At 38.4% G+C, this 15,014-nt stretch overlaps 1 protein-coding gene across 1 annotated transcript in view; it reads right to left on the reverse strand.

The window, feature by feature from the left end:
* LOC126248970 (malonyl-CoA decarboxylase, mitochondrial-like) overlaps positions 1–15,014 on the reverse strand; it is a 95,903-nt gene that overhangs the window by 22,671 nt on the left and 58,218 nt on the right. The window contains exons 6-9 of the mRNA XM_049950522.1: positions 14,512–14,707; positions 13,888–13,997; positions 11,061–11,205; positions 646–864 (exon numbers count right to left, since the gene is read on the reverse strand). Coding sequence (XP_049806479.1) covers positions 646–864; positions 11,061–11,205; positions 13,888–13,997; positions 14,512–14,707 — 670 coding nt within the window. The remainder of the gene's footprint in view (positions 1–645; positions 865–11,060; positions 11,206–13,887; positions 13,998–14,511; positions 14,708–15,014) is intronic.

Genomic DNA, 15,014 nt, shown 5'->3' on the forward strand with positions numbered 1-15,014 from the left:
ATCTCCACAAGAATATATTTCAACAGAATTCTCCAACAACAGCACTATTCCTGTGTGAGCAAAACACTGATGCATGAATTGCTTCCCTCTGACTGCCCATCTGTCCATTCCCAACAGAACAATGAACTTCACTTATATGGGAGACTTTGACGTAACTGAAATATAATGAATCCTAAAAGAGAACACAGAGTTAGCTAACTGTGACATATTACCTGTTCTTATTCATAACTGCTCTTGTATATTTATGCAACTATTCAGAGCACATTGTTACCAAACATTAAAACTGGCTGTTAAGTTTCACAGTCCTATGAAAATATGCAGAATTTTAGCAATTAAAAACAAAAACTTCCACTGTATCATTTGAATATTTTGGTTCATTCATATCAATACACAGAAATATTAAGCTCAGCTTTTAAAACTTGTGTACTCTGGCAAATTTTAAGGAAAAACAGTTATTTTCTGTTTTAGTGAAGCTAGAAAAGTACAACATGTCTATCACAAATTTTAAAAAGCATAAGTAATGTAAAAAATGAGATACTTTATTTTGACAAAAAGTGTGAGATTCTTAACTGTCTAACATTCCCATACATGCAATCTAAATTGAAGGCATCAATAACTTTTAGATTTATGCATTGAGAAACTTACCAACACTATCAAATGCATAGCCTCGTCTTTTTTCCAAATACAGATAACGAGCACAATTACGCATGAGTGGAGCTTCCATCATCTCAACTAATGCATGATTGTTCATCCATCCACCTGTTTTGCAAATGTTTCTCAGTTCCTCCCATATGTTCTCACATTTCAAATGTGATCGTAGCTCCTCAATTTCAGAAGGTGTGAAAATAGTTGAGGGCCCACTACCTATGTTTGAAAAATTGTAGCCATTATTACTCTAAAGCACACAAGCAATTAATGTATTACATAGTAAACACAGCTATTTAATTTAAACTCTCCACCATATGGGTAATTAAGTGAAAAAAATTCCTCAGCTTGCAGTTAATGCTCTTCCTTTATTATAACATGATTGATGTCAAGACTTCTACCCTCATCATCAGACATGTCTGTTTATATACTCCCATGTCATCACAAATGGTTGCACCAGAAGGTATGTTTTATAATGCTTAACTTATTATACCTACTGTTTAGATTTTGTTTCTGGTGCAAAAACAAGCGACAACATAAAAGTATGACACCCTTCCTCATTTCCAATTTTTGTTAAGCTATGGTGTAAACAAATTAACATCACCATGAGGTTACTCTCAGATACATGTTACACAACATCACTGTATAGCTGTGGCTTGTAAGTTACTATACACATTGGTGATTTATGTACAGTCTTGATATTGACATAAGGGCTATTAATTTTACACATATGACAGTACAATTTATTATATCTCAAGTGTAGTGCAGAAGAAAGCAGCTCATCTTGTGACAGAGGGTAATATTTTTAATTACGAGCTACATCATATCTGCTATTCAATCAGCAACCCAAAATTTTATGTTTTGCTTGTGATTATTTCATGACTAAGAACAACATGAGAATCCTAGTTATGATAACAGGTGCTTTCATGAAACTTCCTGGCAGATTAAAACTGTGTGCCGGACCGAGACTCGAACTTGGGACTTTTGCCTTTAGCGGGCAAGTGGTAGAGCACTTGCCCGCGAAAGGCAAAGGTCCCGAGTTCGAGTCTCGGTCCGGCACACAGTTTTAATCTGCCAGGAAGTTTCATATCAGCGCACACTCCGCTGCAGAGTGAAAATCTCATTCAGGTGCTTTCGTGTTGCTAAAACCACACTCCAGCAGATGTCAGTATTGTACAAACTTCATACTGAATGTCATGAGCAACCCTTTGTTGGAATTGCAATTCCAACAATAAAAACAATTGTATTATCATATACAGACTTTGCACTATGCATGGATTCATTGTGACATCTTTAACATCTCACACAAGACGAAGGGGATATTTGCAAAATGGCAAAAATCAATGTTTTCATTCTGCTACTGTGCTGTCACTGTATTCATTGTTAAAGAGGAAAAATCTGCTGCTGACATTCAGCTCAGACTTCTGCATGCACACAGAAATGTGTGTATGGGTCCTGCAACATTATAATATGGGTGGAACATTTCAAATCTGGAAACATGATAATGCACAATGGGCCCTGTAGCTGTTTCTCGAAGTTCCTCCATGGTACACACCAAGGAAAGAGTGGAAGAGTTCATTAGAGAAACCTTATGTGTCACTGTGAATGAAATCAGAACAAGACATGCAATAGGATATAGTACAGACCATGAAATGATTCAAAGATTGGTTACTGAAAAGTTTGTGCCTGTTTACTGACCGAAGGCCACAAACTTTAGAGAAGAATCATCACTCAATGCCATTTTCAGAGATTTTGAAATGAAAGAGATAACCTTTTGATGAGCATTATCAGAGGCAATGAAAGCTGGCTCCACCATTATGAGCCGGAAACAAAAAACCAGAATATGGAATGGCACTATTTGTAATTGCTGTCAAAAGATAAAACAAGGGCAGTGTGATCTGCTCAGAACGTTATGGGTAGTGTCATCTGGAATGCACAGGGCTGCATTCTGGTTGATTTTCTTCAACTTGGACAGACCACAAATACTGTCATTTACATACATACACATTTGAAGCTATGTCTTGCATTGCACAGTAAATGTCCCAGAATGAAGGTCCTCCTACAGCCTATTATACAACATGGTCTCAATGTGGAGAAAATTAGAACATTTGGTTGGAAAAGTCTTTTGCACCCTCCCTACAGTCCCAACCTTGTATAGTGAAAGAAAAACTGCAAGGCCAAAACTACATGAAAGTACTGCATCAGTGTCTTTGAGAAGCTAGGATGAACTTCTACCAGGGGGGAATTATCAGGCTTGCAGAAAGAAAAACTGTGTGCAAAAAAATGGAGCTATATCAGAAAGTGGCAACAAATCTGCAGACTAAGATGTTGTATATGATTTATCTAAAAACTAAAAAAATAATATTCATAAGAATCAGTTACTCATAACTTTTATTATATATCCCTCATAACAGTTGCATTCTTGTCACAGTTTTTTCCTGTTAAATGTGTATAATGGCTCATTACAATAACTTTTGCAAAACTGTAACACACAAAAGAATGGCCCTGAATAAATTCAAATTTAGATGATTTGCAGACCAGAACAGTGTATTGGCTATTGCTGATTAAGACTGTAAAAGTCTGGCAGGTTATAAAGGAGAGGCAAGCCACTAACACCCTGGGTTGAGAGTGCAAGGGGAAACAAAGATGATAGGGGAGGAGTCAGAAAAGTAGTACATCTCCCATCATCCTCACAACAGATAGGTCCCGATTTTCCTTCACAAGAAAGAAATTGACAGTTTGGACAGCTAGATACCTGTACCTGGAATTTCACCTTCCGAATGCAAGAACTGGCCAGCCATTCAGTCTCTCTATAATTTTAGTTTTGCAAAATAAAGTTCATTGCCAGTATTTGGGAAATCTTATGCTTCAGTATATGATAAAGGTAGACAGATAAATAGAAATACTTTTCATTCCATGGAACTATAGTGAGGGAATCATCAAGAATGTAGAACATGTCATGAAAACAAAAAGAGATAATACATACTTAAAAAAGAAAATTCATGCTTATGTGCCTTTCACTGATCCTAGGTAAAATGGTCCTCAAGGATATGAATTAAGTAAAAAACATCTGAAAACAATTTTCACTTTTATTTATATACACTGACGTATGAGGCATGTTTAGAAAGGAAGTGTGCTGTGACCATAATGAGTTATTTTTTTTCTTTTTTTTCCCCTTTTTTTTAACTGGCAACAATGAGTGGTAGAGTGGGGATTCCCTGATCTCACTGAGCATCACAGAAACACTGTAGTACATAAACTCATGTTGTTGTGTCTAACTGCATGCATGAAAGACGAAGGTAAGGAATCTTGCCAAGTGAGAGTCAGATGCTGTCCCCCATTTCTTACTCGCAAAAGAAATAACAACCTACCAATTTTTTTTTTTTTTTTTTTTTTTTTTTTTTTTTTTTTTTTTTTGTGAATCAATACAGTCTAAAGCAAAGGTGTTACAAACACAATGAGCGTATTTAAGTGCTATAGAAATGTGTTCAAGATGGGTCCCAACACAGCTAACAGAGCAGCATGAGAAAAATAGGATCAATAGTTCCCGCCAAGTTTCTTGAGCAACTTGATTTGGAAGATGTGGATTTACTGTGTTCTACTAAGACTAGAGAGAAAACAAGGGTGGCTCATTACATGTCTGAAGTATTACTCGGTTCTTTCAATTTGACACCCGTTATTGATTTTCCTACTCGGGTGGTAAAGGATAGCAGCTCACTGATAGATAACTTCTTTATAGACCAAGATAAGTTTAACCAGATAAATGCTCAGCCTGTTGAGAATGGTCTTTCTGATCATGGTGCACAGCTAGTTACAATATATGACATAGCTCCATTCAGCAATACTAAACAGTCCTCCAAAGTAGTACGTTCAGTCAACGATTTAACAATTGCAAATTTCAGGGAAAGCCTACAGCAGTTAGACTGGGATGAGGTGTACCGTGAACCTGATGCCAATTTAAAATATAATTTATTTCATGACATTTTTGTAAATGCATTTGAAAACTGCTTCCCCAAGATAATAATTAAATATACTCGTAAGAAACCTTGTAACAAACCATGGCTTACTAAGGGTATAAAAATATCTTGTAACCAGAAAAGGGAAATGTATCTGACAGCAAGAAAGAGTAGTGACCCAGAAACTATCAAACATTATAAAAACTACTGTGTTATATTAAGAAAAGTTATTAAAAAATCCAGGAGTATGTGTATCATGTCTGAAATCAGCAACTCTGATAATAAAATTAAAACAATTTGGAATATTATTAAAAGAGAAACAGGTCAACCAAGAGCACAGGAAGACAGTATTACCATCAAATTGAATGAAAACTTTACGAACAAAAAGTCAGAAGTTGAAAATACACTCCTGGAAATTGAAATAAGAACACCGTGAATTCATTGTCCCAGGAAGGGGAAACTTTATTGACACATTCCTGGGGTCAGATACATCACATGATCACACTGACAGAACCACAGGCACATAGACACAGGCAACAGAGCATGCACAATGTCGGCACTAGTACAGTGTATATCCACCTTTCGCAGCAATGCAGGCTGCTATTCTCCCATGGAGACGATCGTAGAGATGCTGGATGTAGTCCTGTGGAACGGCTTGCCATGCCATTTCCATCTGGCACCTCAGTTGGACCAGCGTTCATGCCGGACGTGCAGACCGCGTGAGACGACGCTTCATCCAGTCCCAAACATGCTCAATGGGGGACAGATCCGGAGATCTTGCTGGCCAGGGTAGTTGACGTACACCTTCTAGAGCACGTTGGGTGGCACGGGATACATGCGGACGTGCATTGTCCTGTTGGAACAGCAAGTTCCCTTGCCGGTCTAGGAATGGTAGAACGATGGGTTCGATGATGGTTTGGATGTACCGTGCACTATTCAGTGTCCCCTCGACGATCACCAGTGGTGTACGGCCAGTGTAGGAGATCGCTCCCCACACCATGATGCCGGGTGTTGGCCCTGTGTGCCTCGGTCGTATGCAGTCCTGATTGTGGCGCTCACCTGCACGGTGCCAAACACGCATACGACCATCATTGGCACCAAGGCACAAGCGACTCTCATCGCTGAAGACGACACGTCTCCATTCGTCCCTCCATTCACGCCTGTCGCGACACCACTGGAGGCGGGCTGCACGATGTTGGGGCGTGAGCGGAAGACAGCTTAACGGTGTGCGGGACCGTAGCCCAGCTTCATGGAGACGGTTGCGAATGGTCCTCGCCGATACCCCAGGAGCAACAGTGTCCCTAATTTGCTGGGAAGTGGCGGTGCAGTCCCCTACGGCACTGCGTAGGATCCTACGGTCTTGGCGTGCATCCGTGCGTCGCTGCGGTCCGGTCCCAGGTCGACGGGCACGTGCACCTTCCGCCGACCACTGGTGACAACATCGATGTACTGTGGAGACCTCACACCCCACGTGTTGAGCAATTCGGCAGTACGTCCACCCGGCCTCCCGCATGCCCACTATACGCCCTCGCTCAAAGTGCGTCAACTGCACATACGGTTCACGTCCACGCTGTCGCGGTATGCTACCAGTGTTAAAGACTGCGATGGAGCTCCGTATGCCACGGCAAACTGGCTGACACTGACGGCGGCGGTGCACAAATGCTGCGCAGCTAGCGCCATTCGACGGCCAACACCGCGGTTCCTGGTGTGTCCGCTGTGCCGTGCGTGTGATCATTGCTTGTACAGCCCTCTCGCAGTGTCCAGAGCAAGTATGGTGGGTCTGACACACCGGTGTCAATGTGTTCTTTTTTCCATTTCCAGGAGTGTATTTTTAATAATCATTTTCTAAATGTTGTGGATATAGTAGGATCCAGGTGTTCATTAGAAGATGCTAGGCTCTTAATGGAAGAGGCCATACCTATGCAATTTGATACAATTGAAATCTCACCCACGTCTCCCTCTGAAATTAGGAAAATAATAAACTTGCTTAAAAGCAAAAACTCACATGGAATTGATGGCATTTCCAGCAAAATACTAAAAGCTTGTTCTCAACAGATAAGTAAGATTCTCAGCCACCTGTGTAATAGCTCTCTGAAACAGGGCATTTTCCCTGATAGACTGAAATATGCTATTGTTATACCTTTGCATAAAAAGGGGGATAGATCTGATGTCAACAATTACCGTCCAATCTCCTTTCTAACAGCTTTATCCAAAATTTTTGAGAAAGTAATGTATTCAAGAGTAGCTTCACATATCTGTAAAAATGAAGTACTAACAAAATGTGAGTTTGGTTTCCAGAAAGGTTTTTCAACAGAAAATGCCATATATGCTTTCACCAATCAAATTTTGAATGATCTGAATAACCGAACGCCACCCATTGGGATTTTTTGTGATCTCTCAAAGGCTTTTGATTGTGTAAATCATGAAATTCTGCTAGACAAGTTCAAGTATTGTGGCATGAGTGGGACAGTGCACAAATGGTTTAATTCGTACCTAACAGGAAGAGTGCAGAAAGTTGAAATAAGTAGTTCTCATAATATGGAAAGATCAGCACATTCCTCAAACTGGGGAACTATCAAGAATGGGGTTCCACAAGGGTCAGTCTTGGGTCCTTAGTTGTTCTTAATATATATAAATGACTTGCCATTCTATATTCATGAAGAGGCAAAGTTAGTTCTCTTTGCTGATGATACAAGTATAGTAATCACACCTGAAAAACAAGAATTAACTGATGAAATTGTCAACACTGTCTTCCAGAAAATTACTAAGTGGTTCCTTGTAAACGGACTCTCACTGAATTTTGATAAGACACAGTACATACAGTTCCGTACAGTGAATGGTATGACGCCATTAATAAATATAGACCTTAATCAGAAGCATATAGCTAAGGTAGAATATTCCAAATTTTTAGGTGTGTTCATTGGTGAAAGATTAAATTGGAAGAAACACATTGATGATCTGCAGAAACAATTGAGTTCAGCTACTTATGCAATAAGGGTCATTGCAAATTTTGGTGATAAACACCTTAATAAATTAGCTTACTATGCTTATTTTCACTCATTGCTTTCATATGGCATCATATTTTGGGGTAATTCATCACTGAGGAATAAAGTATTTATTGCACAAAAGCGTGTAATCAGAATAACAGCTGGAGTCCACCCAAGATCATCCTGCAGACATTTATTTAAGGATCTAGGGATATTCACAGTAGCTTCTCAGTATATATACTCTCTTATGAAATTTGTTATTAACAACCAAACCCAATTCAAAAGTAATAGCAGTGTGCATAACTACAATACTAGGAGAAAGGATGATCTTCACTATTCAAGATTAAATCTAACTTTGGCACAGAAAGGGGTGAATTATACTGGCACTAAAGTCTTCGGTCACTTACCAAATAGTATCAAAAGTCTGACAGATAACCAACAAGTATTTAAGAAGAAATTAAAAGAATTTCTGAATGACAACTCCTACTCCATAGAGGAATTTTTAGATATAAATTAAGAAAAAATATTAAAAAAAAATAAAAATAAAAAAGTTGCTATATTTACTTAAGTATGTTGTTAAATTAACTTAATTATGTCATGTATTGGAAAATTTGACTCGTTCCACATCATTACGAAATGTCGTATTCATGATCCATGGAACTAGTATTAATCTAATCTACCGTATTTACTTGAATCTAAGCCGCACTCGAATCTAAGCCGCACCTGAAAAATTAGACTCCAAATAAAGGAAAAAAAAATTTCCCGAATCTAAGCCGCACATGAAATTTGAGAATCGAAATTCAAGGGGAGAGAAAAGTTTTAGGCCGCACCTCCAAATCGAAACAAAGTTGGTCCATTGTAATATGAGACACAATTTAGGTCGAATGAAAGACGATACAGCTACAGTAGTTTGGTTCGAGTCGTAAGCTTAGCAGTTAAGCTTTACCAGGTAGCCATTGCTATGCGTCAGGCGCTCCGTCCGTATTTATACGGGTACCCTTCCTTTTTCACGTGCTTCGTCTGGTTTGAATCGATTGCTTATTTTGCTTTGATCTGATAAGAGCCGTTTTCTTTGTTATAGGTGTTTGTCACTCTAAGCTGAAAATGCATTACTGTACTGTGTAGTGCATTGTTTGTCGCATTTTGATAGTGCGTGTTTATGGCCAGTCGCCGCTCGCGGCATGACTTGCTTTTGTGCGCGCTACCGCCGCTTAAAAAAAAAAAGAGGAATCGTCTCATTAGCGAAACAATGGCAAGAGACTGCTATTTGTTGTTACTTACACTGCTGCTTTCTTTGATAATGATCAACAAGAACCAAATAATAGACTGCGTATGATAGAACATGTTCTGAACGAGAGTTTAGCGAAAATTTTTCTCCGTTTGAAAATCTTTGCGGCCGCTTCTTTAGTACATCAAATTCTGCACAGAAACTAGTCATCTTACATTTAAAATCTAGTCAGTTGCCATGCTTCATTTCTGACTGTATTCCGCGTTTGCTGTTGTCTCACTCTAGTTTCGTAGTTTATTAGGCAGACATGATTTAAATGAGATAGCAGCAAACACGAAAGAATACATGGCAAAATGTTTATTTCCGTATTATTCTTACGGTGAAGAGAATAGTGCATGTGATTCACATCTCATCAGGTTCCTATTAGCAACCATCTCTTCTCACAGGTAGGAAAAAACTCGGAACGTAGAGTTGGCCATATTGACAAACATCCCTAACAGTCTTGCCAGTCGGATTTTCGTAGTACATTGAAATTCTGCTACATTCGAAGATGAACAATATGGAATTTGTATTTACTTCGTTGGATAATGTATGAAAATGCAGTGGTCGAAACTCGGGGCGGAGAAAAAAAAAGCTCGTCTTCTACCTTTTTTTTTTTTTAATTTATTTACTGATGCAGAGGTTTTGGCGCCAGTATTTATCTTTGTGCCCACAAAGCATGCTTGTGTAGCGCTACATATATTCGACGGCAGAAGTTAGTTGTGGAGGCACCTACCAACATTTTTCAGAACTTCCGCTTGCTTTGCACTCGATTCTAAGCCGCAGGCGGTTTTTTGGATTACAAAAACCAGAAAAAAAGTGCGGCTTAGATTCGAGTAAATACGGTAATCTAATCTAATATGAGACAAAAAGACGGTTGTTACTGTGGCTACACACCAATACCCATCTGTCAAAAAATTCAAAACTTCAATTTCTGGCAAAAAAATTACGGCCTTAGTGTTTTAGGACCAAAAAGGCATCATTTTGGATGAATTTCTGACTCAGAGGGAGACCATCAGTTCACAATGATATTGTGAGACCCTACAAAAACTGAAAAGGAGCATTCAAAACAAAAGGAGGGGAATGCTGATGAGAGGAGTCTGCCTGTTCCACAACAAAGCCCGTCCTCACACAGCCTTAGCCACAAAGGTGCTCTTGGACGCACTTGGTTGGGATGTTTCGAACCAGCCCCCGAATTCCTCTGACTTGGTGAAGACACACACATTTGGAATTATATTTTCAACCCACGAGCAGGTGCAGAAAGAGGTTATGGAGTGGAGGAAGGATCTGGTGGGAGAGTTCTTTGATGAGGGCATAAAGAAGCTTATGCCACACCCCACCACATGCACTGGACGGGATGGAAATTATGGGGAAAAGTTGTCAGTAAGTGTATCAAGAATATCCTGACTTTTTTTTTTTTTTCAGGTACACTTCATATAAAAGTCTAGTTAACTTACATTCTGAACATGTCTTGTCCATAAGATAATTCTTAGGCTATAGTAGCCACACATCATGAAATTATCAAACAGGAAGTAGTTTACAACACATACTTACACTAATCGAGCTACTACAATGAAAGTGTTCAGAGATCAAATTTTATGCAAAACTCACATTGTATAATTAACAGTGCATTCAGCAATTTGTTCTACTACAGAACATACTCTATAATACACTGACATTTATTTAACAAATGCTAAGTTCGTGCATGCAAATGACATGTGACAAAACATGTTATGTGAAACATTATGAAAACTGTAACCGGAACTAGATGAAATTATTCATACAGGTCATTATGATTATGGGCTCATACCAGGAGCTTATTTAATTTATTTTTTTAAAGTCATGTTTGTCAGAGCTATTTGCAGTAAGGGGGAAATGCATCTCTTACACCAGGACACACTTTACACAGTCTCTCCTACACAGCATCAAATCAACATCTTCACATCGCTAATGCATATACCAAATAATAATTTATGCAGAAATTATTGATTTAAAAGCAATATTTTGATAGGTGCAACAAAGAACTGAAAGAATCACAACGAATACTGTAGTGAGGCTTACATTAACTGGATCCTTTTCCTACAATCATGGTACACAGTCAAATGCTGCAGCAGTGCACTGGCTGCTCTTTAGTTTAGAATGTAATGACTGTAACATGCCATTAGTCTTATTACAGATACCTGTAATTAAATACAGTGAAAATACCTTTTTCTTCAGACTTAAGCTTTTCCAAGAACCATAGACGAAATGTTGGAATTGGAGAAAGTGTTGAAAATTTTGTCACCTGTGGAAATTCTGCTTGGACTTCTTGTACAACTCTCTTGATCAAATAATTTCCTAATTCAATACCCTAGAGAAGAAAAAATAGCACAAGAAAATTATTTATTGAAAGAAACCTCTCTCAGTATTTAGTAAGATTTATTTCAAAAGACAACTTTAAGAATCTTCCATATTTTATGCACTGAACCTCACAAGAACAGCTGCTAGTGAGGTTGTACTTATCATCTAGCTAGCAATATTTTATTTAAGGCTGTTGTACATAATTGCTTGAATTACAAGATCACAATATTATGTTATTCATTAAAAATATGTGACTTCAGGTGGTAGAAGCCACAAAGCATCTGCCTGCACCTGATGATGTTTGTGTACGAGGGGACCACAAGCCAGTCAATATGGCTGCACACTTTTTCCAGACAGACAAGGTAAATGCTGCACCACTGAAATCAACCTAAGGCTTGTTGTTGCTCTGTATGTCACAGATAACACTACACTGGAAAGAATTTGATAAATTGATAACTCAATAGGTTAATGAATTTTGCAAATTATGGCAAACTAATTAGCACTAAAGATTATAATGGAATGCTCTTCAAGAGGAACATTCTCAGCTAGTGCCTGTTTCTTTAAGCATGGGAAAAAGAGGATGTTTCCCTTCAACAATGATTGCTAACCTAGTGATTGGCAATCCAAGCTGGCCAATCAGATGTATAGATGGGCACCTATAGCAAATTTTGCAGAATTATAGAGGATGGATTCTCCTATGGTGTATCACTTTGCTACTGTGCCTGATGTAAGACGCTACAACTACAGTTCATAAGTCACTCAGTACTTTGTAACACCTGTTCTAGTTAAACCAGTTGACATGCCCAGTCTGGTTATAATCTCATTGAATTTTTGTGAATCTGAGTGCACCATGCAACAAGTTATTGATGCTAACACACCACATTCATCACCTGGTAATGCAGTAATGCACTCCAGTAAAAGTCTGGCAGTCACCAATTGTTCACGATAGATGGCCAGACTGAGTAGGGAAAATTTTATTGGAAATTGAAATTTTACTTTCTCAATTGTTTGTTTTTGATGCAGTGGCTCCGTGTTCCATTGTAGAGTTGTGATTGGGCTTGGGCTAGTACAATACTCAATGCCACTAGATATCACAGCCTACCCAGGCTCAGTTCACATAAATAGTATTCTCTCAATGAATTCTGCTGATGGGCTGACGCACTATGAAAGAGTCACTGATTACAGCATGCTTGTGAAGTACCCTCTGCCAGTCGATCAGAGGACTATGAATGATCACGGGGAGGATGCAGGGCGGACTGGTGAGGTTGCACTGAGAATTCTGGGATGCTCTCTCAGTAGCCAACTCTCGACTCAACCAGATGTGTCCTCCTGCTCCTCTGTGGGTGCTATGCCCCTCAGTCTGGTAGTAGGTAGCCTCCCATGTGCCGCAGTCTCGAATCTGTACCACATAGAGTTAGTTATCTAGAAATAAACTCCAATTAATTTGTTTGGAAAGTCTCTCATTCTAATTTATGAATTTTCTTCCTCTCTCAGACACACACATCCCACCTTGTAATCAGGTCCTTGGTAAATCCTGTACATAACATTCTATTTGTCTTAAAAGAATAACTAAACTCTTAAATGTGGCCCCGATATTTTTAGTAACATAATAGGCAATTATTGTAGGGTGTGGCAGAAAAAATTAATTGTTTCAAAATATAATTTGTAAAAGGTAGTTGCAATCTAGCCATGGTCCAAAACAGAATATTCCATGGAAATATAATAATTGTAATACACTCTATTAATTGTAATATACTCTATCCAGTGCACCACATTCCTTTACTTTTATTAACAGCAAATGCCACAGCCAAATGAGAAATTATTTCATAGCTGATAACAGTAATGAACATAAATTAGCTATTCAACATGAGGCTCAGTAAAACATATCACAACATAAATGGCATCCAGGATAGGGCCTTACCAAATCACACACTACATAAGTGGTGTCCAACATGTGGCCTTACTTAAATGCAACAGTATAACCTCTGCCTGGAAATGCCAGTATCTGCAACAGCTACACAGTGTGTCTGTGCATTACAAATAGCCTTTGCTATGACCACTGATGCATGATACACCACAATCAGGCAGGCAATGTCTTTAAGATACTGAGAAACAACAACAATGACAGTTAACATGCCTAATTTCATCTCAGAAAGCTTGTAATATAAAATTATAAATTAAGGCAACTTTAATTCGAATGTAAGCATTATGTTAGCTACCACACTAAAAGCACTTCGTGGGAAAGTAAACACGGAACCCCGATACACAAAAAGAGTGTGTGTGTGTGTGTGTGTGTGTGTGTGTGTGTGTTAGCACTTCACATGCCACAGAAACTTTCTGTGCTGTTTCTGTATCTTTTCATCACACACTGATCAGCTGCACATCAGAGGCTACCTATCCTGATTCTAGTTTGTTGTTTCCATCAGGTAATTCACCTATAGTAGCAATTATGTCTAAAGCAACTATTTTTTGTTTGGCTTTTTTCATTTACTACTACACACAGTTTTATGCATCAGCTGTATGTCACGGCCAGCTGTGTTGTCACTGGCTAATCAGAACTAACAGTTTAGTTGCAAGTCCATGAGTATGCAGACCAAAACATAACCTAAAATCAAGTGGCCTTACTTCAAAATCCTAGCAGTATTCCTAAGTGAGCAGTCAAAAAGTTTTAACAAGTACAGTTACGACATACCTGTAATCCTTTTTGAGTTGATGTTATAGAGTAAAATATAGCTGCTTTTATAGATGAAGGATCTTCACATTCTGTATGCCCAATTCCAGTTGCTGAAGCTGAGGCGTCAACTAATTCAATAAGTTTATTATTAGCCAACTGAACTGCAGTTTCACTATGACTTATTGCTACTTTGTAGTATTATTAAATAACAGACTCTAAACATAAGTCATGGTGGAGAAAGAGGACAGATTGAAAATGGATGAAAAATGTAAAGATTTTATTGCTTCAATTCATTTTATCACAACTGATACAAAGCTGAACAGTTTAATATATACAAACAATAGGAACTAACAATTTATTTACACACACACACACACACACACACACACACACACACACACACAGTCAGTAAGTTCTGAAAACATTACTGAAATGAACTTCTTTGAAGATCGTGTTTGGCACAGGAAAGTATTGATAATCGCTGGTACTGATGGGAGTAACAGAATGACTGAGAATACTAAATAGATAAATTATACTGTACAATATGAATACAAAAACCATATGAACTTCAGAAGCTTTCATGTTATTATTATTTTCTTTTATTTATTTTAAAAAGTACCAGATCAATTGTGAAATACTCACTTGACATGCGTGCAGCAGCAGACACAATACCGCGCATACTACTTGCTATGTTGTCACTCAGTGCTGTGTGCAGGACAACTATTGGCTCAAATGGCATGCTTGTGTGGGTGTACACGAAACATCTCCTATAGGGACCAACTCTTCTTTTCAGATCAGTCCAGCTCCTAACTGGATGTACTGCTTCATATTCAGAGATCTTAAAACAAAACAGCATAAGTAAAATTGGTGACAGCATTTCTGTTGAGAGAAAGTGAAATACATACAAAAAAATCTTATTTTGTGCAATTCTACAATTAGTATCTACAGAAGTAGCCCACTTCCAAAGCTACATTAGTTTCATAGAAAATAACCCCCCCTCTGCCACACACACAACACATACATAAAGCATACTTCAGTGACCATTTTTAACAAACTTCTGCGAGAAATGAAGATTAATAGTGACAAACCACATAATTTGGAGACTAATACTTCTCTTCAGGCTCACTGAATCTAATTTTGGAAGA

The sequence above is a fragment of the Schistocerca nitens genome, chromosome 3, assembly GCF_023898315.1.
Source record: "Schistocerca nitens isolate TAMUIC-IGC-003100 chromosome 3, iqSchNite1.1, whole genome shotgun sequence".
Lineage (NCBI taxonomy): Eukaryota > Metazoa > Arthropoda > Insecta > Orthoptera > Acrididae > Schistocerca > Schistocerca nitens.